The 26,843-nt window shown below is 52.2% G+C and overlaps 1 protein-coding gene across 2 annotated transcripts; it reads left to right on the forward strand.

The window, feature by feature from the left end:
* The first annotated feature begins 773 nt into the window (after positions 1–773).
* Positions 774–26,576, forward strand: OTUB2 (OTU deubiquitinase, ubiquitin aldehyde binding 2). Of its 2 annotated transcripts, none has more exons than XM_019009718.4 (6): positions 774–864; positions 15,046–15,141; positions 16,629–16,747; positions 21,634–21,718; positions 22,236–22,430; positions 23,367–26,576. In XM_019009718.4, exons 1-6 carry the CDS (start codon positions 859–861, stop codon positions 23,571–23,573), a joined length of 708 nt encoding a protein of 235 aa, XP_018865263.4. In that variant the 5' UTR covers positions 774–858; the 3' UTR covers positions 23,574–26,576. The 2 variants fall into 2 exon arrangements, with proteins under 2 accessions (XP_018865263.4, XP_004055665.4); XM_004055617.5 differs by lacking the exon at positions 774–864 and adding an exon at positions 4,013–4,230.
* Positions 26,577–26,843: the final 267 nt, after the last annotated feature.

Raw genomic sequence — 26,843 nt, forward strand, 5'->3', positions numbered from 1 at the left:
TTTTGTTTCTCCTCTCAAAAACGAACTCACTATATATCCTGTATCCCTGGGCTGGTGGAAAATTAACTCTCAGTTATTTGGGGGAACTCCCTCCCCATCTTCACCGCTAACCCCATTGGGATGGCATAGTCCGGGGCAACTTAGTGCAGAACAATTGAAGGTTATTTCCCCAGGAGAATGTAAGCTGAGTGACAGCAGCGACTTTCGTCAGTTTCATGCAGCGATGTGCAGTGGGCGCCTGGCACATAGTTGATGTCCAGTAACTCTTTGCGGAATGTTGAATGAATGCCTTTTGCCTTGTTGCTACACCCCTCACCCAAAACACGCTCCTAAGGGAAGGACAAAGGAGTCTCCGCCAGGCTAGGGGCCCGAGTTCCCTTATGCAATACAGGCTTGTCCTCTCAGGATCCAACATGTGACTTGTGAGTGAGGAGTCACTGTACTGCACTACGAGTCTCTTCTGTCCTAGGACACCTGCTTCTACCCTTCCTGGATTCCAGAAACTTCTCCCTACTCAGCCAGATCCACCTCCCCATTCCCTAATACCCCCAATCCCACTGTTCTTCCTAGAAAGATCCTCTTTTCTCAAAAACAAAAGCCTCTTTCTCACCTTTGCCCTTGGGGGTGGGAGCCAGGACAGCCATTGGCTCCAGGGCCAGCCCCCAGCTCTGCTCCCTGGGACTGGGGCAAGGGAGGAGTGAGGGGAGGGCTAATTCTAGCTCTTCTTTTTGATCTTTCCCAGCAGTGAAACAACACCTGAATTTGTATCTCAACAAGTTTTCCAGCTCAAGGTTGCAGGAGGAGAGTGCTGACACCCAGCAGAGGAAACTCAAAGTCTGAGTCGAGCCTGCACTCTGCATGGAGGTGAAGTGCTTTACTTCCTGGGGGCCTGGTCTTCCTACCAAGCATCCTTCCCGCAGCTGGCGGGGTGGGGAAGGCGTTGTCAAGTGAATAAAATAGCACAGTGTAACCAGCATCAGGAAAATGGCCGCTCTTGCCAGCATGGGTGTGGCTGCCTGAAATGCCTCCATCATAGCTTCATTCCATTGATCTAGGGAAACGGCAGAAAACCCCCTTTTCAGGCACCCAGACACCATCCTTGTTGGGGCTCCTCCCTGTCACATGCAAATCTATACCAGCTAACAGAAGCCATGAGTCTCAGGCCTCATGGTGACCTTGTCCCCTTTAGGCTTAGTCACACCAGGAGGAAGGAGACTCAGGCCCCGAATAGCCACCAAGCAAAGCCCACATTTGTTAGGCACTTACTGAATGCCAAGTACAATGTTAGTGCTTTTCACGATCATCTCGTGTAATCTTTGAGATAGGAATGAACACTCCCACTTTACAGGTGAGGAAACCGAGGCCCAGAGAGGTATGACTTGCTCAAGGAGTAATGCCATGGGAAGGGTGACATGAACATGCTTGACTCCGCTGCCCACACTCATAATTACCATGGCCTCCTGCTCCCTCCAAATCCCAATAGCAAGGGATCAGCACCAAAGGAGGACAGACGTGGGGAAATTCAAAGGGATTCATGACCATCTGGGCAATCCGGGAAGGCCTCATGGACAATGACCCAGGATTTGAAGGACAGGTGGTATTTGACAAGTGGGCATTCCAGGTGGAGCAAAGGTACAGAGAGGTGTGAAAGCACAAGGAAGTTGCCAGGCCCTCAAAGCCGTCCCTGTAAGCTCATGTATTATCGGACAAGAGGGGAAGTCAGGGAGAGAAGGTGAGAAAGGTGGGCTGGGGCTCCATTGCAGAGTGGGATGACGTCAACCCGGGAGAGCTCTCTGGGTCTGACCAGGCTGAGAAGGGCCAGACCGTGAGTGGCATGGGCAGCAGAACCCAGCCCTCAAATCTTGGGCATCTAGTACCCAGGTACACAGGTCCTTTGCTGGAAGACAGGACACCCAAAGCCTCCTGCTTCTCTGGACTTGTGAAGCCCCAGCTGCCATTCCCCGATCCCTCCACCCAGACACCTGGACAACAGGGAGAAGGGGTGCAAGAAAGTTGGAGTAAATTCATTCCAGACGGAACACATGGATCCCCTGCCACGGGCAGCCCCTAACGACGCTATCCGCATTTTCGATGCAGACCCAGCTTGAAAACCCACTGAACCCTTCTGCAACTTTTTCCTTCTAACCAGGCTTTAGAGAGCTTACGAGGAATCTCGATTAGTTAGACTAAGGAAACTACATTTTCCCTGTTAATTGAGCTAAATTTGAGGAAATATTCTGTTACGCATACACTGAGACTCTTGTAAGATTGTGTGTGTGTGTGTGTGTGTGTGTGTGTGTGTTTAAAGCCTTCATTACTACAAGTATTAAAACAAAACAAAACAAAACATTTTTAACCACCCAGATTGTCCAACCCTCTCACTGAGTGAGGAACCAGAAGACCAGAGAGGGCCTGGGCATTGCCTGGGGTCACACAGCAGTGAGTGGCAGAGCCCAAGGGCCCAGAATTCCTCATGGACTCCAGCCCAGTGCTCCTTCCACACTCCCATGCTGGCTTGGTTTGGAACTGCTGGGGCCTGAGGAAGGGCAGAGAGTGGGCCCAGGACTCGGGGCTTAGTGCAGCCAAACTTGAGGGCTCATCAAAGCCTTGGCTGAAAAGACTCTTCACCCATACCCCTCACTCAGACACCATGGAACCTGGCTCAGTCATTCCTCCACAGAGGGAAGCTAACACGCCTTGGAATGAGCACTGGCTGGGGAGTCAGGAGTCCGGGGATCCAGCCCAGCCAGGCCACTTCTTAGCTCAGCAGCACTGGGCTGCTCCTGTCACCTCTCTGGCTTCCTTGGCGGTTAAAAAAAAAAAGAGAGAGAGAGAAACCCCCCAAAAACAAATGGGGGTCAGGGGCGGGGGCCGGTAACACAGCCCCTGTAGTCACATGCAGAGTGAATTCGAAACCAGCTCTGGAGTCACACTGCCTGGGACTGAATCCCACTTCAGTGCTATGTGACTAAGGCAAGGAACTTAAACTCTCTGTACATGTTTCCTCATCTGTGAAACAGGGATAATAATAACAGGACCTACCCCCATAAACCAGCTGTGAGGAAATTAAGTAAGATAATTCTGTATATGTGGAGAGTTCAGGATAGCGCCTGATACATAGTAGGTGTTCTGCATAACTGTGTAAATAACTGTAAAAAATTACCTGCTATTGTTACTGCTCCTTGAGCCTCCATTGACCTCACACTCCCTACCCAGGACATGATACATGCTTGGAAGACTCAGATGTCTGTATGCCCAGAGCCTAGCCCGGTGCCTGGGACTTACGTAGTAAGAGTGGGGCGTGGGTGGTGGGGGCGGGGGGCAGCAGCAGGAAGGGGAATTGCTCAATACACGCTCCTGGAAATATGAATTTTTTGAAGTGGATGCATGCAATGCACTGAGTCCCCCTCCCCTACAAATTCTCCCTCCCACACCCAAGCAGCTCCTCCAGGACTCAAGGGCTGGTGAATGAATCTTTGAATGATAAATATTCCTATTTTGATGTCCATTAATAATGAGCTTGTAGGCAAGATGAGTCATCTAGACCTGGTTCACGGATATCCCTACAATTCCAGAGCCACAGAGTCAACGATCCTGGACATTCATTCATTCAACAAACATTAACTGGGTGCGTGGCAACCTACTGATTCATGAGTTGGAAGAGGGTAAAATATTATATAGAAGCCATACTTAATGTTATTGGACACGTGTTCCCTAAGCGCCTATCCTCTGATCTTGTGCAAACTATACTTATGTGACCTTGTTTATGAATTAATGACAGCCAGCTAATCCTTCAGAAGACTCCAATTTTAGGTTTGCGCAAAAGCCCTTCAGCCTTTACAAACGAGGACCTGTCTTTCTGGGTTGAGCTAACTCCTCTGCTAGTTAAAAGCTTTCTGTGTCTTTAAAAGGGGGAGGCATCCTATCAAATGGGCCCTAACGCATAGGCTGAAGGCACGTGAAGTCCCACCCACTTTCTATGACGTCCTACGTCCCGGCTTCTGATTGCCCGCCTGAGACGTCAATCGCAGGGCGTGTGTCTTGCTGGGACACAGTGGAGGTCTAACCTTTGGTTTGCGGAGCGGTCGGGTGTATTCTCCGCCGCCCCCACGCCCTCGAGGTCCCCGCCACCGAACCAGCGGCGGAGCCCGCCCGCGCCTCCCGCGGCATTCCCGCACCGGATCGCTCCTCGCTGGGGCGGGACCTGGCCTGGCGGCTCTGGTCACTATGGTCAGTGATCGTGGGGGATCGCGAAGGGGGAGCGGGCAGGGGGCGCGGTGGGCGGGGTCGCTGCCGGAGCGGGTGCACCCGCGGGACGGGGGTCGGACGCGAGGCTCAGCCCCCAGCTCGCCCCCGCCGCTTTCCGACCCCCTGAAATACGGAGTCCGGACGGATACTGAGGGCCAGGTCGCGCCCCCCTGTACCCCGTGGATGTGCAGCTGAGGAGGTCCAGCTCGGCCCCGAGCCCCCGCCCCCAGCGTGTCCGCCCCAGGTGGCCCGGGGCGCCGCCTCGACGGCGCTGGGTGGGCGCCCTCGACGGAAGCAGGGACAGGGAGGCTGCAGCACTACGGGTCGCCTCCTCTTTGTTAAGTAGCCCCCCAGTCAGCAGTCCACGGCCCCACCCACCCGACGGCAGGAGGTCAAAGACCTCCTGGCCCCTGCCCCAACCCCAAGGGAGGATCTAGGGGTTGCACGGGGGATCAGGTCGTCTGCTCCGTGGGCGACTAGACCGTCTCCATCTTTGGAGTCAGGACCCACGTAGAGAGGATGCCTCAAGTTGTGAGGCGCATGAGTTAGGGGTCGGGGAAAAGAAAATACTCAGGAATCCCTGATGGAGAGCCTTGTCTGCGCAGAACGAGGCCCAGAGACCCTCTGAGCCAGGCTAACCCTGGGCTTGGGCAGGTGGGGAAACTGAGGCCAGACAGGGCAGGGCTGGTACTGATTGTGGTGGACCTGGGGCTTGAACCCAGGCTCTGGACTCTCAGTTCAGTGCTCTTTGTGTTACATCGGCTCACCTTCCAGGTTGCCGTGGGGTCAGGCATCCTGCAGGGGACTGGGTGGCATGGCTGCCTAAGACCCTTCAACCCTGAGCAGGGGGAGCCTGTGGAGTGAGGGCTGGGTGGCTTGAGTCGGGGCCTCACAGCGCCAGGTTCAAGTCTCACTTCCACCTGTTGGAAAGCGAAGAGGCTTTGGTTGGTCCGCTCTCCCCCTCAGCACCGTTTTGCACATCTGTGTCATGGGAACCATGTGAGATGATTAGCTGGAGCTTTTCCTGTGACAACAGAGTCCTGGAAATGGGTGTGCACAGATGCCTGGTTCTTCAAGCTTAGCCTCCTCTCTCCTATGACTGGGCAGGAAAATGGGTCACCACGGCAGCATGCTGCCGGGCTGGGGCATGGGTCAAAGCCTGGTCATGGCCTGGCACGATCTGGGTGTGGCATAGGCAGCCAGGGCACTCGAGCTGGGACTGTCCTTGCCAAGCCAGCCTGCTGCTTGGGGCATAGCTGGGGGCCTCTGGAGCATCTGGAAGCACCAGCTTCCTGCTTCCACTTGGTGCCCAAGGGTTTACCTGGTTGAGCTGCTCCTGGAAGGCAGCCCAGGTGTTTCTGCATCACCCACCAGGGAGTGGTAGAGCTGGGGTAATGATGGGCTTAGCCACCCGGGAGCTGGAGGCTGGCATGCCCTCTGGCCACCACTCGGCAGCTGAGAGCACAGCAGAGGCGGTAGCTGCTCTTTGTGCCATGCAGTGAGGCCGCTCACTCTGCTCCCTATCTGCCCTGACTCAGGAGACTGGAAGTTAGATGGCAGATGGGGTCCAAAGCCCTCACCCCTCACCGGGGGCTTGGGTGCCTTGGCGAAGGATGAAGTGGTTAACCCACTAAAATATGACGTCTGTCTGGTAATCACAGGGGTGGAGGCCATGCAGGGTCTTTTCCCTTCCCTTCACATGGCATTTATTGAGCACCTACTGCATGCGGGGACCATACTGGGCCCTGTGCTGCATGGTGGGTTTTTATGTTGAACTTGCATTGTGTGGATGGTGGTGACAGAAGGAATATCCTTGGAAAATACAGCATCTTCTTTGCTTTCCTGTTTCTACATCACTGGGCTAAGCTTGAGGAAGGGCGCCCCGTGGAAGACACAAAGACACTTGGGAAGGTAGGGGTGAGACAAGGACCAGACCTCTGGCAGGGACTGCAAATAGCTAGGGGTCTCGTGCACTCAAGGTGCATTTCATGTTTGACGAATGAATGAGTCAGACGTAAGCAGGAAAACCACAGGGTCCTATTGTGCTTTGTTCTGTTATTTGTCAAACAGGGCCCCAGTGGGCGCCTTTGTCAGGCCTGTGCTGGGCACTGTGACACTGATGAGAAAGACAAGGTGCCTGCCCGCTCTAGGAGCTCACTGCCTGCTGGCCAAGACAGCTGGACACAAGCAGTGTCTGAGCTACAGGTCATGGCCTAAGAGGCCTAAGGACATTGGGAATACAGTGAGAGGTCAATATGCTCTGAGGGAGTGGGGGTGTTGGAAGGTTCTGCAGAGGAGGTCTTTTGAGCTGAGTTGAAGGATGTATATGAGTGTTCAAGAAGGATTTGGGAAGGGCACATTCCTTTTGGCGGGTGTGGGGGGACAGTGGGCTATCAGGCCTTGAAGCACGGTCAAGAATGGGGGATTTTGGCAAAGGTGAACAGCCTCTGAAGATGCAAGGAGATTGAGGGAGGCAGGGAAATTGAGTCTAGAAAATTCGGTGGGGTCAGGATGTTCTGTGCAGGGCCTCACTTGCTGTGCTGTGGGGTTTGGGTTTTATTCCACCAATGAGGGGGAAACCATAACATAATTTTGACAAGTAAGAGATGGTTGACTTGGACGACCTCTCTGATGATGAAGTGGACACAAGGTTGGAGGTAGCCAGGCTGGAGTCAGAGCCTGGCTAGTCCCATGCATGCACCTGTCTATTCATTCATGCAGTGTGTGAGCTTCCCAGGCTGCCATAACAAAGTACCACAAACTGGTGTAGAGCAACAGAAATGGATTCTTACAGTGCTGGAGGCTGGAAGCTCAAGATCAAGGTGTCAGCAGGGCCATGCTCCCTCTAAAGGCACTAGGGAAGGTTCTGTTCCAGGCCTCCCTCCAAGCTTCTGGTAGCTCCTTGGCTTGTGGTTGCAGAACTCTGATCTTCACGTGGTGTTCTTCCTGTATGCCGGTCTGTGTCCTAATTTCCTCTTTTTATAAGGACACCAGTCATATTGAATTAGAGGCCCACCCTACTCCAGTATGACCTCATCTCAGCTAATTACATCTGCAATGACCCTATTTCCAAATAAGATCCCATTCTAAGGTACCAAGGATTAGGAATTCAACATATGAATTTTGGTGGGGGGACACAGTTCAACCCATAACACTCAGTATACATTTCTGGAGCATGGCTGTGTGCCAGGCACTGAGGAGCCAGCACTGACAGGCAGACAAAGTCCCTGCCCTCATGGAATTGGCATTCCAGTGGAGGGAGCCGGGCAGCATGCGGGTAAACAGGAGAGCCTATGAGATCATGCCATGAAGAAATAAAGGTGAGAGGGATGGGGTGGGGCATGGGAAGGCCTCTCTGAGGAAGTGATGCCACCTGCATCTTGGGAAAGGCAGAGGAAGAATCCAGGTCAAAGGAGCAGCCGTGCAAAGGCCCTGGGGTGAGAGTGTGTCTTGTGAAGGAACACAGAGAGGGCCACATGGGGTCAGACATGGGAGGTCGTTGTCAAAAGATTGAGTCTTGGCCTAAGTGAGGGAGTCCATTGGAGGGCATGGGGGAAGGGCGTGCCCTTGCTGGCTAAGCAGCTTGTATTGGCTGCTTGTGGAGAATGGGCTGGGATGGGGGCAGGAGTGGAAACCAGGAGGTCCTTGGGCAGATGTTGGTGCAGCCTCCCTGGGGGGAGATGATGGCAGCTTGGACCAATGGGGAGGTCGGGAAGAGAGGAGTGGAGAAGCACTTCTGGGTCTCGGCATCAGCTCTGCTTGGATGGGGAGCTGGAGAAGCCTGTCGGAGGTGGGGGGCGAGGTGGGCAGGAGAGCAGTCAGGGACACGCTAATTCAGTAATGTTCTCAGACTTATGAGCAGGAGTGGCTGTGGAGTCAGAGCTCTAGGGAGAGGTCAGGCCCGGAGAGGAAGATCTGAGGGTCTCTTGGGAGGATGCTGTATGAGTCTAGGCATAAGATAAGAGGGAAGGCCCGGGCCCAGGTCAGGGTCTCTGCAAAGCCAGCCAATAACTGACCTGGGGGGGAAGCCTCAGTGCAGGGTCTTGTCACTTTTCTTAGTGGAGCAGCAGAGAAGGGACATGTAGCAGGCTGAACAGTGGCCCCAATGATGTCCACGTCCTAATCCCCACAACCTGTGACTACGTTACCGTGGCGAGAGGGACTTGGCAGATGGGATTCCGTTAAGGATACTGAGTTATCCAGGTAGGCGCGATGACGTAATCACAAGTGTCCTTATGAGAGCAAGGCAGAGTGATGGGGGGGGTGGGGGCCGGTGTGTAAGCCGGGAAACCCGGGAGCCTCTAGAAACGGAAGACAAGAAAATAGATTCTCCTCTAGAGCCCACAGAAGGAACACCACTCTGTTGCCATCTTGCTTTAGGCCAGCAACACTCCTTTCGGACTTGTGGCCTCCAGCACTGTCAGATCGTACATTTGTGTTGTTTTGAGACACTAAGTTTTTGCTCGTTTGTTGCAGCAGCCACAGGAAACTCAGGGCACTCGGCTGCCCCCAAATCCATGGCTTCCAAACAATTATCATCGCTCACCTCATCAATACAAAAACTCTGAGGCCAGGCACTCATACCTGTAATCCCAGCATTTTGGGAGGCCAAGGTGGGAGGATTGCTTGAGCCCAGGAGTTTGAGACCAGCCTGGGCAACACAGTGAGATCCCATCTCAGAAAAAAAAAAAAAGAAAAAGAAAACAATGTTGAGCACTGCATGCATACATATGTCACATATCATACCCCTGAGTACACATCTGAAGGGATATTTCCTTCCAGCCCCTGGAGCAGTCCATAGTGCTGAGCCCATGGCTGCGGGCTGCTTGAGGAGTCCTTAGGTAATGTGGGCAGGTTTCAGGTACATGCAGAGGCTTGGGAGGGAAAACCAGAAGACAGTGGGGACTCGTACTTTCCCTAAATTTGGAGGTGGGGCTCGGTACATGGATTAGGGATGAGGTATCAGGGGCAACCTCTCCAGCGTCATGGTGGGAGTTTTATACCCTGGCTCTTTAATCTCAGCTGGCGTTCCAGGGATGTAGGAGGAAGGACCAGCAGACAGATGTAGTGCTGGCTCCCACCAAAGACTCAAAGCCAGTCTGAACACCAAGCCCACGTCCTAGCGCTTTCTGCTAGTTCCCAGGGTTACTGGGGAAAAGCAGTGATTAAAGAACATCCTTTTCTCACTTTGAAATATATTCCTCCACGCGAGCTGCTAAATCTGTTTCCAAGCCACAGTGCTATCTGACTTAATTAATTAGCATCTATTTGCAAACCAGCAATTAAAGGGCTAAAGTCCTTTTAGGTGGCCTAATTAGGTCTGACAGGACATTGTCAGATGTGGCCTCTCCTTTCTCCATAACATCCTAGAAATTTTCAGCCATGGTTTTAAAAGCAATTACGAATGAGAGTCAGCCAGGTCAAGCATCATGCCTGATTTATGGGCTAGTAAATTGAGGGTGTGCCTGGGGTTCTTCCGGGAGCTTGAGTCTCTGGTCTTGCCAGGGGTGTGGCCAGAGCCCTGCTAGTGGGGAGTGGCAGGGGACCAACTTCGGCGGACTTGGGTCATTCTGGAGGTGCCAGGTGGGGACTTGAAGGGCCAAAGCGAGAATCCCCTTGTCCCCAGATCCCCCAATAATTACATCTGGGACCACTGGTGCGCTGGAGCTAGCCCGAGGTTCCATCACCTGCAGATGGAGGTAGCCCACCTGCGAGACATTTGTAAGCAGGGGTAGCTCTTAAATAGTGTGGAGTAAAGGGAAAAAAATCTCCAGAATATCTATAGAATAGTATTATGCAAACTTAAAATGCATGCATACTTACAAGTCTGTATTTTTTAAAAAGACAAATGCATTTCATTTATAAGAGGTACCTAAAGTAGTCAAATTCATTAGAGACAGAAAAGTAGAAAGGTGGTCTCCAGAGACTGGGGGCAAGGGGATGGGGAGTTAGTGTTTAATGAGTAGAGATTCATCATAAGTACACGGAAGAAAAAAAATGGGTATAGGAGTTTCAGTTTGGGACGATTAAAAGCTTTGGGATGGGCGGGGGCGAGGGTTGCACTGTTGTGTGAATGTACTTAAGGCCACTGAACTGCGTACTTAAAAATGGTTAAAATAATAAATTTCAGGTTATGTTTGTTTTACCATAATTGTAATAAAAAACAAATATATCTAGAAAGACATGCCATAGAGACTACCTATAGGGGCATGGGGGCATGGAGGAATGGAAATAGGGATCAGGGACAAAGGAGAACAAAACCTGAAAAAATTCCTTCCTGAGGCTGATGCCCACAGTGTGTCCTGAAGGTGTGGTGAGCTCAGCTCTTAGCAGATGGGAGGGCTCCGAACTGCTATGTAGTATTTTCTTCTTTTTGGAAATGAAGTCTGTTGCCCAGGCTGGAGTGCAGTGGTGCGGTCACGGGTCACTGCAACCTCTGCTGCCTGGGTTCAAGTGAGTCTCCTGCCTTGGCCTCCCAAGTAGCTGAGACTACAGGTGCCCACCACCACACCCGGCTCATTTTTGTATTTTTAGTAGAGACGGAGTTTCGCCATGTTGGCCAGGATGGTCTTGAACTCCTGACCTCGTGATCCGCCCGCCTTAGCCTCCCAAAGTGCTAGGATTACAGAGGTGAGCCACCGAGCCCGGCCCTATGTAATATTTTTCCTTAACTTGGCTCTTTTAAAGAGCTTAAGTAGATTTGTCAAAAATGCAAATTTTATGTTAATAGAGCAAGTGGAAATCTAACTTGACTTTCCTGGCATAGGTGCCACCCCCGTTCCTAATCCACCTTTAAATATTCCTCATTGTAACTGTTGATGGCAGTTTTCTGCATTGAAGTGCTTATTTCTGCATGTTGAAGATTAATTCCTTAAATCCTACCTTCTCAGACACCCTGCAGAGGAAATGTAGCTGATTTTGTGTCCTCCTTCTGCCATTTTGGTTTTGGTTTCTGGCAGTCCAAGCACAAGCAGTATTAACTATAGTTGTTCTACTTTTTGATCTATGATTTAAAAAGACCCAAGCCATCATTTTAAGTCAGCTGTCTGTATAAACAACAAGGCTTTTATACAGTATAAACAAATTGTTAGATAAATAACGGGACTTTGGAATGAAATCAGAGGGTGCGTGAGTGGGAACGAATTGGGCAGAGCAGGTGCGCTTGTTTTTCAGTATTACCTGTTTGTCCTCTTACCATCCACACAAGGCAGCAGAGGGAGAGCTTTCATTCTGAAATGTATAGAATCCTATGAATATTTGCTGTATTAGCACGCAGTATGAGTGCCAAATTAATTGTACAACTAGCAATTGTTATTATGCTAGTAATTTCAATCTTTCATGATTTAGAATAGACCAAAACATGTTAACTTTTTATAAATTTGCCTTTGAAGTCAATAAATCTGGCTTGGTTTAAGTTAAAAGAAAAAACACAAATGAAGATGGAATGATTTTAAGCTCCAAGTCAGAGGCCTGCCCACTCTTGAGAAGAGAGACTAGCAAAGTAGAAAGGAGTTCAAGGTATGCTAGAGACTGACTTTCTCCTTGATGCGATCAGAAGGCTTGAAGGAAGTGGAAAGGCAAATCACTTTCCTTCCAGATATCACTGATGTATTTTACCGCCGTGTCTGGATATTGCCTGTAAATCGTGTCCTGTTCCACCTGTATGAGCATCTCTTGGGCTAGAAAATGCTGTTGTGGACACTGAGCCCCCAGAATCAGGAGCTGGATGGAGAACTTTCCTGGGTGAGGCCTCAGGGGCAGGAGGTGGGGACCTGGCCTGTTGATAAGAAGGCCCTAGGCTGCCCTGCGTGGAATGTTGCTTTGTGTTTAGCAGCCTTGGTCCCTGAAGACCTCTGCACTCTGCCTGCCTAGCAGTTTGGCATGGTAGAATTTCTATGGGCTTCAGAGTCAGATAGATCTGCCTAAAATTACTTCTTAGCACAGGGCACCTGACCTTGTCAGTAGAATGGGTATAATACCTATCTCAGGAGGTGGTCGTGAGGATTAAGTGAGATAATGGGGACGTGTCAGCCTCTCTCCCTGAGCCTAGCACATAGTATTTGCACAATAATGGCACCTGTTATCACTTCAGACCTCTTGGGCCTAGGGTAGCAGATTGCCAGATCATCTTCCGTGTGTTGACTTTCAGCCTCACACTCGCAGGATGGCTGCTGTAGACATTGCATCTGCATTGACGGTGGGAAGGAGTAGAACGTTCCATCACTGTTCCTTTTATCCAAAACCAAAAGCTTCCCCAGAAGTCCCCAGCAGACTTTTCATGGGTCCAGCTGGCCAATCCCAGCTACCTGGCTGCCTATAGCTGCAAGGGAGGCTAGGAAAATGGGAAAGAGGTAGGACTGTTGTGACGTACCCAGTCATTTTTCATCATGTTGTGGGATTCCATTAGTGGGGAGGAAACGGGTCACAGCTGATGAGACAGAAGCCCTCGGCACCTGCCCCCAAGTGTTGTCTGATTCCTCCTGATGGCTTTCCTGTTGCTTTGCCAGCGCACGCTATGATGTCAGGGCAGAAGGAAGGAAGGAGCCTGGGGCTGGATTAATTTCGCAAAGAAGGGTTGGTACAGAGTGGAAGCTTCTGGAAGCAAAATCCAGAATTCCTTCTTCCCACCCCCCAAGTGTTTGTATGCCCTGTTTCCTCTTTCCTCTTTTGGAAACATTCTTTATCCAGTTCTTTTTTTTTTTCTTTTTCTTTTCTTTTTTTTTTTGAGACAGAGTCTTGCTCTGTCACCCAGGCTGGAGTGCAGTGGCGCAATCTTGGCTCACTACAACCTCTGCCTCCCGGGTTTAAGAAATTCTCTACCTCAGCCTCCTGAATAGCTGGGATTACGGGCATGTGCCACCATGCCCAGCTAATTTTTTTGTATTTTTAGTAGAGACGAGGTTTCGCCATCTTGGACAGGCTGGTCTTGAACTCCCAACCTCGTGATCCACCCACCTCGGCCTCCCAAAGTGCTGGTATTCCAAGTGTGAGCCACCGTGCCTGGCCCATCCAGTTCTTTAGGACAATGAATTCATCCTCTATTCTTAAGCTGTCTTCTGGGAAGTTGCCCTGAATCCCCCATGTCGGGGGGAGATCATGTTTGGTGCCACCAGAAAGGGCGAAACAGAATAAAGTGTAAGTTCAAGGGAGAGCACAAGCCTGACTCAGATGAGGTGGGGAGATCAGGGAGGCTTCATGGAGGAGGTAGCTTTTATTCATTTGTTTGAAAAATATCTCACCCCCTTCTCCGTGCCAGGCCCTGGGTGAATGGAAGATTGCAGACAGTATGACAAGCTGTCATTCCAGGCCCCCTAAAAACACCCCTGCCCAGTCCCAGCTTCTCCCCTGACCTGATACTGGACACAGGATCAGGGCCAGATGGAAGTTTGCCATCTGTCCCATGTGGAGACAGGAGCAACAGAAGTCATTTAGGCCTCATTGTCTAATCTCATGGCCCAGCTTTCTGCTTCTGTGGGCTGAGCTTTGGAAAAAGCTGATCATCAAAAATCCGGATATATTTCTTCAGGTGGAGAAAGGGGTTTGTAGCATCAGAGGGCTCCTCTCTGAGCAGGATGGTGTTGGGTTGAGATCATTATCTAGTCAGTGATGAGGCTGAGAGGCTACCAGGGAAGGCCACTGTGGCTGGTGTGACATGAAAAAGGCCAGTTACAACTGCATGTCACCAATGATGGTGATAAATGAATGGAAAACTAGATTACTATTTACAAAAATCCCAAGTAACAGTGACCATCCACAGTGCTCTATTGCATAAAAATGGTCTCCCTGGGTTGTGTGCAGGAGCCAGCCTCATTTGTTTTAAGCTGTAAACCATAAGTGGCTTTAACATCATGTCTCTCACAGTATGTTCATGCTGCAATCAAAGCGGCTCTGGGTGAGTTGGAGGCTAGAGATGCATCTCCTGCTTGTTTGAGCCCTGCTGACAAGATAGCACAAGGCAGAGACCAGGCCCACGGGGAGTTGGCTGCTAGAACGTGTCTCCTGCAGTTTCCTTCACCCTGAAGCTTCCTTTTGCAGTTGCCTCCTCTCTGTCCGCCAATTTCTTCTCGGGCCTGGAGAGACCCTGCCTGTAGGAGGCTTGTCTTTCTGGGTTGGAATTGACCTAGACCCAGAGCTGGGCTGTAGTATAAACTTTCGCGGGTAGGTGGTGCATGAAGATGCCCTCCTGCCCTGTGCTCCCTGAGCTCAGATCTCTGACACCTTCTCTGGCATCTCCATGTACCAGTGCCACACACTGCGGCCTCTTCTGGTGACCTTATCACCCCCTATCTTGATTGTTTTTCGCTGTAGACTGTGAGCCTTGTGGGTGAGGGAGTGCTAGACGTCCTTCCTTCTGTATTTCCAGCATGTGACACAGTGCTGGGCATGTGGATGTTCAGGAATTGTTGGATGAATAAAAGAATGAATGAACGAATGAATGAATGCATGAATGAAAGAAGAGGGATGGAAGGAGACAAAGGGCCTTATCCTCCAGCATGAAGGTTCATTAAGTTCGAGGTACACATTCTGTGAAATGAATCAGGCTTCCAGTAAAAAGATGAGTTTCCTTATAACCAGGGCTATCTCTTCACGATGGCCCCGACCCTGACTATCCCTGTCCTGGAAATGCGGTGATCCCAACAGGCGTCTAGGATGCTGGTAACATACTCCCAGCATGAGAAGGTGGGAAGGTCTCATTCATTGTTGTCTGTAACCGGCAGTTCAGAGGCCACCAGCTCGGGGAGTCCCGTCCGTTGCTTTTGAAATTGTCACAGCATTTCTTCCTTCCCTATCTTTCAGAGTGAAACATCTTTCAACCTAATATCAGAAAAATGTGACATTCTGTCCATTCTTCGGGACCATCCTGAAAACAGGATTTACCGGAGGAAAATCGAGGTGAGGCAGAGGGCAGGGAGAAGAGCATCCGAAACTAAACAGGCTGGAGTTGGGAGTGTAATGGTGATGCCTCTTTGAAGGCCGATAGTTTGGGCCAGGTTCCTGGGAAAATGAAAGGATTCCTAGGATATTTTGATGTTGGACATTTGCCTTAGCAATAAATCCTTTCATTCCAAAAAAAAAAAAAGGATTTTTTTTTGTTGAAAAGTTTAGCACTATCCTAATGTTTTATGTACTCACCAATACTTCATTACAACTCTGTGAGGTAAGTACTTTTATTACCCCCATTTTACAGCTGAGGAAACTGAGGCACAGAAATTAAGTGGTGGCCATTTAATTCATGAGTGGCCAAGCTAGGATTTAAACCCAGGCAGCTGAGTCTCAAGCCACATTCATAACTGCTGTGCTGGGAGACCTCTTGGAGGGAAAGTTTACTCCAGTGAGGCTAAAGGGATTTGTGGGAAGGCTGCAGGGATCGCTCATGGAGCACTCACCCGTGGATGGCAGGAGGAGCTGGGTGCCCACTCTGTCCCTCTGGTAGCAGGACCCGGCCGCTCTCTGCACTCTGCAGGTCTTCCTCTCGCTGCAGGACAGGCTTGCTCTGGCACTGGCCCAGCAGGCCCTTCCCTTCAAGTTCCTCTCAGACACGCAGCACCGTTGCTGGGCCCCATTACTTATCCTCAGAGACTCTGATAGGTCCAGCTTGGGTCAGATGTCCATCAGCAGCCAGGGGTAGTGGTGTGGGCATCATGTGATCTGAACGCCGCTGCAGGGCACTTCCAGGGCAGGAGCTGGGCTCTGCAGCCCACTGACTTTTGTGTCCCCCAGAGCCCTCCTGGGAGATGAGCCAGGGGCTCCAGAGAGTGCCTGCCTCCCCACTGCCAGCTGGCCTCAGGTGGGCCCAAGTCGGCTCTGAGCCTTCTCATGGCTATGGGGGGAACAGGAACTCCAAGACCCCTTGAAAACCATCCTCTGCTGTCAAAATGCTGCTTATAGTCCCATGAGGCAGGAAAGGGGATTCCAGGCCAGTTCAGAGGGACACCTACTTACTGCTAGGAGTGGAGCTGGAGCCCACCCCTCCTGCCCCTGCTCACACATGCAACCCTCCACCCCCTACTTCTGCCAGCTCCTGATTCTCAGTGCTGCTCCCCCAGGAAGGCTTCCCCAACTTCCAAAATCCAGTGCAATGCCAGTGCCCCATGGCACCCAGCCAGGCACTCCTGTCCCCTCACAATGCCACTGTTTAATTATCCATCTTCCCTCCCGGACCGTAGGCTGCCTGGGGGCAGGGACGGACACACAGGACAATGCAGTGTATTTTTATATCAGGGGAATGAACGAGGGTGGGAGGCTGAGGGGATAGCAGCCTGAAGGGAGGGAGCAGACATTTTCTGGGAGAGATGGGGGGCACCTGGCCAGTCCCAGTGCCCAAACCACACAGAGCCGTTGTTGGTGCAAATGCCCACATTTCTTTCTGTCCCCCTCAGGAACTCAGCAAAAGGTTCACCGCCATCCGCAAGACCAAAGGGGATGGGAACTGCTTCTACAGGGCCTTGGGCTATTCCTACCTGGAGTCCCTGCTGGGGAAGAGCAGGGAGATCTTCAAGTGAGTGCCGGGGCCCCTTGGCCTGTCAGGGCTGTGTTCTCTGTGCTAGGTCAGCCCCAAGTCTCTCGGAGGTTTTCGTTACACTCAGGCTGGTTAACCCAGAGAATGAGCTGAAGGGCTTCCTGGCAGAGGCATTTGATGTTGGGGGTGCCCAGCTGCCTGCTGTGGTGAAGTTGGGGGCAGCCAAGGGGTGGAGGATGGAATCTGTGACCTCCCAGATGCTTTCCAGCCTCTGCTTCCACCACAGGCCTGGGTCAGCCCAGGTGAATCGCAGGGAGCAGGTAGTTTGTGACCCACTCTGAAAAGAAAAGAAAAGACAAACAAAAAGAAGCTTTGCCCCGGTGTTCTGCATAATTCCTGTTGACCTTGGTGTGGAGTGTGTGTGACCCAGGCATTCAGCTGGCTGGGCCTGTCCCTGAGGTTCATGCTGGAGAAGGCCTGTGTCCAGAGCTGCCCCTGTCATCTTGGCTAGTTCAGGGCTTCTCATATCTGAAGTTTGTACAAGGCCCCTGGTTCTCTAGTCCATAGCAAGAAAAAAAAAAAAGCAAAGACAAACAAACCCCTGAGACCTGGCTTGGACCCCAATTCCTGTTCAGCGGGAGCAGGGCAGAGCAGGGACTGCTTTTGTCACTGGCTCCCAGGAGATGCTGATGCTGCTGGGCCTCAAACCACGCTTTGAGGAGCAAGGAGCTAAGAGACCCACCTGGCTCTTAACCTTTGGGGGTCTCAGAGCCCTTAGAGGCTTTGGTGAGGGCCATGGGCCCTCCTCATCTGAGACCTGCACCCACATGCTCTCTGGAAACAGTACGGGGGGCAGTGGGTCACAGAGCACTTCTTTGGCTAAGGCAGGTTTCTCAACGGCGGCATGACCGATGTTTTGGGCCAGATCATGCTCATGGTGGGGGCTGTCCTACGCATTGTAGGCCTATTAGCAGCGTCCCTGGCCCCCCACCCATGACATACTAGTAGTAACCCCCTCCCCAAGTCATGACAATCAAAACTGCCTGCAGACACTGCCAAGAATCTCTTTCGGCGGAAAAAAGTCGACCCTATCTGGTTGAGAACTACTAGGTTAAGGCCATCATCTCCTGTTCAAAATATAGATGATCTCAAAGAGGGTAGAAGTTGAGCCATCTGTTCCTTGGCTGAACCATTCAGATTGTTTCGCCAGTGACAGACTGGCAGAGCCCCTTTTGATGGAGAGTCAGCTATCTCAAGCCATTCCCCTCCCCAACTTTCTCACAGCCCTGTGGGGACCAACACAGCACAGTGCAGGGATTATGACCCCAACTTCATTTCCCCACGACCCATGTCCCCTGGAGTTGTGCCATGCAGCAGCCCTGGGCTCTGAGGTCAGACCTCACTCTCTTGCTTACTTGCTGTGCGACCTTGGGCAAGTGACCTGATCTCTCTGATCCTGTTTTCATGCCTGTGGAAGGTGGACATTATAACACACTTCAGGGGGCTATTGTGAGGACTCAGTGGGTGATGCTGGCCAAGCCCAGCGCCTGCATTTCTCTCTGCACCAGCCCACGTGCTCTGTTTACCTTCACTCCGTCCTGTCTCCCCACTCCAGTCAGCACACACGGGTGCCATGCTCAGACCCTGCTCTAGGCTGTGGGGATACTGCAGTGAACAAGAGAGACAAAATCCCTGCCTTGTGGGGCTTGCGTCCTAATGGTAGAAGATGGACAGTACATGAGTATCACGTCTGAGGTGTCGGATGGTGATAAGTATTGTGGGAAAAATCAGGCAGGAAGGAGACCGAGGAGTGCATGGTCTGGGGTTGGCAGTTTCAAGCAGGGTTGGAGAGGTAAGGGCGGCAGGGCACATAGGGCCTCGGGCCTTTCTAAGGACCTTGGCTTTCAGCCTGAAGGACACGGGAGCCACCGAGGGATTGTGCAGCACGGGGGACCTGCCCTGCTGGCTGCTGTGTGCAGGACAGACGGGGGCGGAGACACAGCCAGGGAGATGTGGTCGGGGAGAGATCCAGAGGGGAGATGGCTGTGGCATGAGCAGATGGATGCAGTGGGCATGGCAAGAAGTGGGCAGGTCTAGACACCTGTGAAGGTGGCGAAGACAGGATTCATGCCTGACTCACATGTTGGACATGGCAGAGTCAAGAATGGCTCCCAGAGGTTTGGCCTGAGAGTTAGCAGGATGGAGAAGTCGTTTGCTGCAAAGGAGGGCTGAGGAAGATCAGGAGCTGTGTTTTGGATGCTGTCTGAAATGTCCGGGAGCCATAGAGTAGGGGTGTCTGGTGGGCAGTGGAGGTATGAGGCTGGCGTTCAGCAGGCAGGCCGGGGCACACAGGTGATAAGTCAAACCAAAAGGCTGCATGAGGCCACCAGCATTTTTTCTTTCTTTTTTTAAAACATTTTCTTTCTCTCTTTATTTTTTGTTAAGAGATGGGTCTTCCTGTGTTGCCTAGGCTGGCCTCGAACTCTTGGGCTCAGGCGGTCCTCCCTCCTCAGCCTGCATCTTAACACAAAAACCGAGACCATGTCACTCCCAAGCTTGAAATATGCCCCTAACCTCTAGGAGCAGTGGAAACCCCTGACACCAACGCCCTCCACACCAGGCCCCTGCCTCTCCTGCCCCGTTGCCTGCCCACCCTGAGTTCTAGGCACAGGGACTCACTTATCCTACACACACCAGAGCTTGCAGGCATGACATGCCGCCTGACGCTGCCTGGGCCTAGGTAGCCCTGCTTCTGACCCGGCTGTGGGTTCCTTGGGCCCCAGGCAGGCTGCTTCACTCACTCCTCTGTAGCTCCTTTCCCCAGTTGAACAGTGGCCATAGCCCTGTCACGGACATTAAGTGATTGACTCGTGAGCACTTGGAACACTGACTGGGGTGTTCCGTGCTAGCTCTTAGCATCAGCGTCATGCATCCTCCACAAGCCACTGTCTCCCTGTGCGCAGTGAGCCCAGAGCCACCCAGGCAGACACTTGTTCTCTGCTCAGTGCTGCTGCAGGGCTGGAGCAAGCGTGTTGCAGCAGTATGCTTGTTCCAGCCCTGGGTCTTGCATACTTGCTCTAGAAGTATGCGAAGTACTTCTGTGTGCCAGATGCTTGGAGAACACGCTCCGCCTTTGAGGGCAGCCACTGTTACTACCCCATCTGATGAGCAAACGGAGCCTCATAGAGGTCAAATGACTTGCCAGAGGTCCCACACAGACTTGTGTGCAGCCCCAGCGGTCTGAACTTGCACCCCCTCCGAGCCCCAGTGCTATCCTTCTCCCTATCCCTGGCTTGCCTCTCGGGGGTGCATGTGCTGGCCTGGGGGCTTGCCCCCTTCTGACAGGGCCTACGACTGCATGCTGCTTATCTCCGTGCCCCAGTGCCTGGCACAGAGGGGCCCACAAGTCACTGGCGAGGAATGAATGTGGAATGAGGCAGAGGTTTGGGGGTGGGAGGGGGGGCAGGACAGCTGGAAGCAGAGCAGTGCACTTCATGGCCATGCAGGGACAGAGTGGCTAGAAGAGGGTGCGGGCCCTTGGAGCAGCCCTGGAGGACTGCAGCTGCTTCCTGGAGCTGCTTCTAGTACTCTGGCCATGGGCCACCTAGCCACAGCTGAAGACAGAACAGGGGGTGCTGATGAGGGTGGCTCCTGAGTGAGAGGCGTTAGCCAGCACTGACCATCAGATCCTTGCCCTGGCCAGGATGGGAAACCTAGGCAGCAGGTACCACTGCAGTGGAGTCCTCGTCCTCCCAGGCAGCTCTCCATTCGCCCTCAGCACCCCTGCAGTCAAGGCGTCATCACCATCCACACTTGTGCCAAAGTGGAGCCTATGGCCAAAAGCCACAGGGGGACTTGACAGGGCTGGAGGGGACTGCGGCTAGAAGCCAGCACAGGCTCCATCCCTCCAATCCAAGCACCTCACCCTGCAATCAGGACAAACTAGTCCTGGCCCAGGCAGGACTGTTAGATATGCCAGGACCAGCCAGGGGCAAGCGGCATCTAGGCAAACACTCCTCCTTCTGAGTTAGGAGACCAGCTTCCCGTCCACACCCACCACCTTCTCCCTCCTCACTGCCCCCTGTCCTCCTACAAGGCACCAGGCTTTTCTGGAGCACAGCAACTTCTGAGGTGGCCCAGGCTTCTGTATTCCCTTGTGAACCTTCTGCCTCCTGGGTGCTGTCAGAGCCTCATCTCCGTTCCCAGGCAAAGTGAGGGGCTGGAGAACTAGGTGTGGCCTTAGTGTTCTGTGCCTGCCAGCTGGTCACCCAGGGCCGCTCACCTGGTCCTTGTGGGAGGCAGCCCTTCCTCCATACCTCGTTGCTGCCACTAAACTTAGGAGTGTCCTGGAGCAAGGGCCAGGCCCAGGCCTGGGTTTCTTGCCATACCCCCTGAGGGCACCAGGACAGGTCCCAGAAAGGGGCTGCGCCATGAGGGGGCCTGCAGTAGGTGCAGAGAGTAACAACCCAGCATGAGCAGAGCAAGGGCCTGTGGAGTGGGTCCCCAAGGGTAACTTGGTGCTGGCAGATGCTTAACAGCCGGCTGTGGGCATGCGGGAGGCCTGGTGTGTGTTGTCAGCCGATTGCTGTGGTGTCAGTATTCAATATTATCATGACTGAGTCAAGCTGCCCTCATGAGGTCACTGAGTAGGGAGTTGGAAAAGATGCAAAATCACACACGCCCTTGTCATGTCTTTCCACCATGCACACACACACAACGCAGCTCAGCCACCAGGGCCCGGCAGGGCCAGGGTGGAGATGTGCACGGTGCATGCGGCTGTGTGTTGGGGGCAGGGGCGGGAGGTTCTGCGGCTGGACTAGAGATGAGGTTGGTGGGCGCAGTGGGGTGAGAGGGGGACGCACAGTTGCCAATCACAGCACTCTCGCTGTGTTTCCCTGTAAACACTCAGTCTACTCCCTCTGTAGGTTCAAAGAACGCGTACTGCAGACCCCAAATGACCTTCTGGCTGCTGGCTTTGAGGAGCACAAGTTCAGAAACTTCTTCAATGCTGTGAGTTCACCTGGTCCCTCCTTCCACACTGGCAGAGCAGACAGGAGTGGGCACTGGCTGGAGCCCCTACACAGCCCACAGCTCTGCTCCTCCTGGCTGGGGAAGGACAGAGGGTTGCTTCCTGCTTGTGGGGGTGTGTGGGCACAGGGAGCCCTCACCCTATTCCATCTCCACCTCGTGCCTCCCTATCCAATTAGTGAAGGGGCGGGATTGAGGACTCTCAGACGCTTGCCACTCTGAGTGTGCACGTGAGAATCCAAACCCAGGTAGTCATGGTGGGGAGACCCAACTGCCGCTCCCAAACATGCCTCTGGACTAGTGTACAAACTGCAAAGTCTTGCTAACCCTGGGTTACTTAGCTTAGGCAGAATCTCAGACTGATTTTCTAACTCAACCTGAGAATCTACAAATGAAAATGCACGTGAGGGCTTCACGCGAAGGGAGGGAGCGGAGGGAGAATGCAGAGGGAGGGCTGGGGCTTGCTTGGCCTCCCTAGCTGAGGGCCGGGCGGGCGCAGTTTTACAGTGTGGTGGAACTGGTAGAGAAGGACGGCTCAGTGTCCAGCCTGCTGAAGGTGTTCAATGACCAGAGTGCCTCGGACCACATCGTGCAGTTCCTGCGCCTGCTCACGTCGGCCTTCATCAGGAACCGAGCAGACTTCTTCCGGCACTTCATTGATGAGGAGATGGACATCAAAGACTTCTGCACTCATGTAGGTGCTTGGGGTCTCAGCCCCAGCCCTGGGCTCTGCTCCTGTGGCCCTGTCCTGCAGACTTCAGCACCCATCCGTAGCCAAGGGACTCGAGTGTCACGACTGCCCTTGCAATTCAAACAGAGCTAGGTCAGCAAGCTGCAGACAGGTCCCACCTGAGCTGCCTGAGCTGTGTGGCCTGAGGCAAGGCACTTCCCCTCTCTGGAGATTTCCCATCTGAAAAATAAGGGATTTGGACTGGCCTGTTTACAAAACCACAGTCATAGTCCAAGAGTCCCATTTGCTTGACGTGTTTATGATGCATGGTATTTACCAGAAAGAGTTGCCGGTATTTAAAAATTAGGCACTTTTCATATGAATATTTGGATTTCTGCTGGAAAATAAGAAGTACAGCCCCCAGGTCCTTGCTCTTGCAGGGCAGTATCAGCAGGCACTAAGCAGCAGCTGCCCTCTCTATGTAGGACATACGCCTGCTTGCCACCGCCTCTGCTTCTTCCATCGTCTCTGCAGCACCCGGACTCGCACCCTCACTCACCAGCCTAGCCTCTGTAAACACTTAAGCTTGAAAGGCACCCCTGGATGACAGGGTGCCTTTTATCTCTAAGATTCCTTGATGCCCAACCTGAAAAATGTCTGCCCCCCATTTCCAGATCCCTCTAAAGTAGTAGCCTGCTCTCAGGTGTAACTACAAGGTCTAGAATGGAAAAGATTCAGGTTCGATTCTTGCAATTGTAGCGATTTCTAGCTATGCTGCCTTCTCAATGAGGCTGTTTCCTGTGTGACATGAGAATGTCCATACCCAACTCATGGGATGTTGTGAAGATGACGTCCCAGCACAGAGGCTGTGACCATGACCCTGAGAGCCAGAGCTGAACTCACTTGTCCTCTGCCAGGCCTCCCTCCTAAGCTGGCTTGTTTTCATTTTGGCCCCTGCAGGAAGTAGAGCCCATGGCCACGGAGTGTGACCACATCCAGATCACGGCGTTGTCGCAGGCCCTGAGCATTGCCCTGCAAGTGGAGTACGTGGACGAGATGGATACCGCCCTGAACCACCACGTGTTCCCTGAGGCCGCCACCCCTTCCGTTTACCTGCTCTATAAAACATCCCACTACAACATCCTTTATGCAGCCGATAAACATTGATTAATTTTAGGCCATGCAGTGGAACCTGTCACCTAATGGGACTGCATTGTGAATGGAACATTCCGGCTCTTCAATTTTTTAAGCAATTTAGACTGTAGCAAGAAAATGTGCAGCCTTTTGGGCAAAGCCTCTGGGAACGAGGCCTACCCATTATGGACTGTGATAACTTGGTAGGATTTTTAGTATTTATTTTAATGGAGGGACAAATGCTTTCTAACTGGGCCCCCGACTCCGCACCCCAGTTCGCAGTGAGGCCTGGGTGGGTCACCTGCCCTCTCTGGACTTGTTTCTTCAACTGGAGGAGGTCCCTGCCTATGCTGACATTCCATTGTAGAAAATTGGGGCCTCTGGTGTCTCTTTACCAGGGGCAGTGCCTCTCTGCGGGGGAGGAAAAGCTCAAGGTTAGCTGTCTTAACCCAAGTGACTTACCAGGCCTACAAAGAGTCCAGTCCAGTCACTTGTTGGACTGGGCTCTGACAGATGGCCTGTTGAGGTCAACTTGAATGTGAGGGCTGCGGTGTGGTTTCAAACATTCATGATGGATGTATTTTCCTACCCCTAACTTAAGGAGAAAAAAAAAAAGACTTCCTTTTTTTGCCAAAGTCCAGAAAGGGGCCTTTAGCCTTTAGTAGGAGCTCAAATTGTTGGGGGCCCTCTACCTCTCTCAGGGCTAGAACTGCCTCTCTCTTGGTGGACGAGCCCTTCAGGGTTCTGCTGTCAGCCCCACCTGGACAGAGGCTTACAAGACTAGGGTCTGGACCAGAATCTGTGTATTTCTGTCTGGGACCAGGAAGCTGCAGCTGTCCTATCATCCCCAGCAAATCCTAGAAGTGGAGTCTGGATACTTCAAGGATAGAGGTGTTGGCACGCACAGCCATGGACCCAGCTGAGCAGAGCAGACGCTTTGCAGGCTGCCCCTGGCTTCTTCCTCCCTTTCCTGCTTCTGCTCTCTTTATGGACTGGTCAGAGGGTAGGTGGGAAAGAACAGACAAGCCATGGAAGTTGGCAGTGGGGAGATTTCCACTGTGGAAACCGCCTGGGAATTCCGGCCAGCAGCTTCCTCCTTCAGCCACCTGGCCATGCCCCTTAAATAAGCCCCTCACCTTGCTGCCTCAGGACCTTCAAGATTCCATCTGTGGGCTGGCTGGCAAGATGGCACCAGTGGGGACCCACACCCTGGCTGGGCGGAGGTGCTGCTAGCAACCTCTCTTCCTCTGTAAGAGGAAATGGAAAATGCAGGGTGTGGAATTGCCCTTTGGGGTCCTTCCTTAATTGAAGGCCACCTTCTCACAGGTTTCATTCTGCAGGGATTTACTGGAATCTATTGGTGCTGCTGCATGAGTCTGCTGACAACCTGACTGCACAAGGACTGGGTAGCAGACTCCTCAGAGTCCTCTCGACACAAATGTCAGATTTGTGTCACTCTTCTGCCTTCGTGAAAAGCCAATAGCACTCTCAGATATCAGGGGATTTTAGTTCCAAGCAGGGACCCTGTTTCCATACTGCCCTCAGCTGGAGTTTGGATCCAAAGGCTCTGGCTAAGTCATTATGTCACTTTTTCACAGGAATGTAAATTTGACCATCACCTCTGAATTTGTTCAGTGTCCCACGATGGTCTATGAGAAGTACACTGGAAGCGTGGGGGGAACACATGACATGATTTGTGAATAGCATCATCTTTGCCAGACAAGCCTCCAGGGGATCCCTGTTTCCCAACTGAAAGGTGTGAACGGACACACACACGGCCTGGATGACACCTTGGCTGTTCTAAGGGGCTGTAAGGTGGGCTCTGGGCCTTCCAGCTAGGCTCTCAAGCACAGCAGAAGCCTCACTGGGCTGCTATGTCTCTGTATTTGTGGCTTGTGTGGTAGCCTCAGAAGCAGAGCTGTTTGGCAGACTGGCTGGAGAAATTCCCTCTAGGAGACTTGCCTGTGCTGTGCTTCCAGGTCACAGAGCCCCCCGGAAACTCACAGGGGCCCTCTTCCCAGAAAAGAATCTATTCTATCACTTCAGAATCAGGACACTCAAGCTCTGGCAGAGGAAGGCCAAGTTACTTTCATGGTCTTACCCTCTGCTTTTCCCCTTTTTGCAAAAAACCACTGGCCAAATCCGAACCATTGCCCTTGTTTCCCCCACGTTCTCTCTCAGATCTTTGTCTTGAAGGGAAAACATAGTGGATGAAAAGGTGTGGCAGGCTTTGGCAGCTTGTTAAAATCCAGTCATCTGTGGATGTTACCTTGCTTGTCCACAGCAGCCAGTCACCCTGGCCAGTCCCACTTCCTGGATAATTCTCTACCCTCACCCCACAGAGCCATCTCTCTCCAGACCAAAAGCTGGAAGGAGAGTTGCTTTGAGAGCTTGTTTTTACAACTGCATGTTTATTATGATACTTTCTCTCCAAAGGAAACTTTTAAATCAATGGGAACAATTAGCAACAGAAAGAGCACAGTCCCTGCTTTTGACTGGGTTCCTATTTTAAGCACAAATGAGAGCTCTGGAGCCAGAATGCCAGGGTTCAAACTTCAGCATTCACTTACTAGTTGTATGATCTTGGCCAAGTCACTTCACCTCCCTGAGCCCCAATTCCCAAGTTTGTGAAATGGCAACAATACCTATGTGTCACTGGATTTTTGGTTAAAACGGAATGAGATTCCTTGTGTGAAAATAGCTATTATACCTGACACACTCATCGTATGGGCTCTGCAAAGGGATATTCCCCAACCTGTCCTTCCCGACAGGAAGCATAGGGCACTGCAGATGGGGAAGCATGTCACCTTGGCAGTGACTCGGTGGCTTCCCAAGCAGGAGTGTCAGGGGAACCATGAGAGAGAGTCTAGGAGCCAAACACATCGCCACCCTGAGCAGATACAGGAGTGGGGAGGGGGCTGTAACTCAGTGAGTGGCTTCCAGGGGCCCCAGGCCCTGCGGGATGTGGGCCAAGCCCTACAGCTTCCCTGGGCAGTAAGTAAAAACATTCTCCTAGCATTAAAATGGTTTCCATAACTACTTTTGTCCTGGCTTCTTAATACTGGGTACCTGGCATGCAGCCAAGAACTCTGCTTTTCCGTGGTGCTTATGTATTAAGTAGATTAGCTGGGGAGGGATATTCCTTGTTTAATGGCAGATCCAGGACACTCCGGAAGCTCTGCCCACCAACTTCACCTTACCAGGCGAGAGTAGCACTGCTTGGAAGGCTGCTCCTGTCTTTTAAAGCCTGTCTACGTATTAGCTCCTCCACCAAGGAAAAGAATTTGCTGTTAGATGGCTAGG

This window comes from Gorilla gorilla, chromosome 15 (assembly GCF_029281585.2).
Source record: "Gorilla gorilla gorilla isolate KB3781 chromosome 15, NHGRI_mGorGor1-v2.1_pri, whole genome shotgun sequence".
Lineage (NCBI taxonomy): Eukaryota > Metazoa > Chordata > Mammalia > Primates > Hominidae > Gorilla > Gorilla gorilla.

Coding starts and splice junctions, on each gene's coding strand:
- OTUB2 (XM_019009718.4), top strand. Junction 21,719..22,235: donor TCAGAAACTTCTTCAATGCT/GTGAGTTCACCT, acceptor GGGCGGGCGCAG/TTTTACAGTGTGGTGGAACT. Junction 22,431..23,366: donor TCAAAGACTTCTGCACTCAT/GTAGGTGCTTGG, acceptor TGGCCCCTGCAG/GAAGTAGAGCCCATGGCCAC.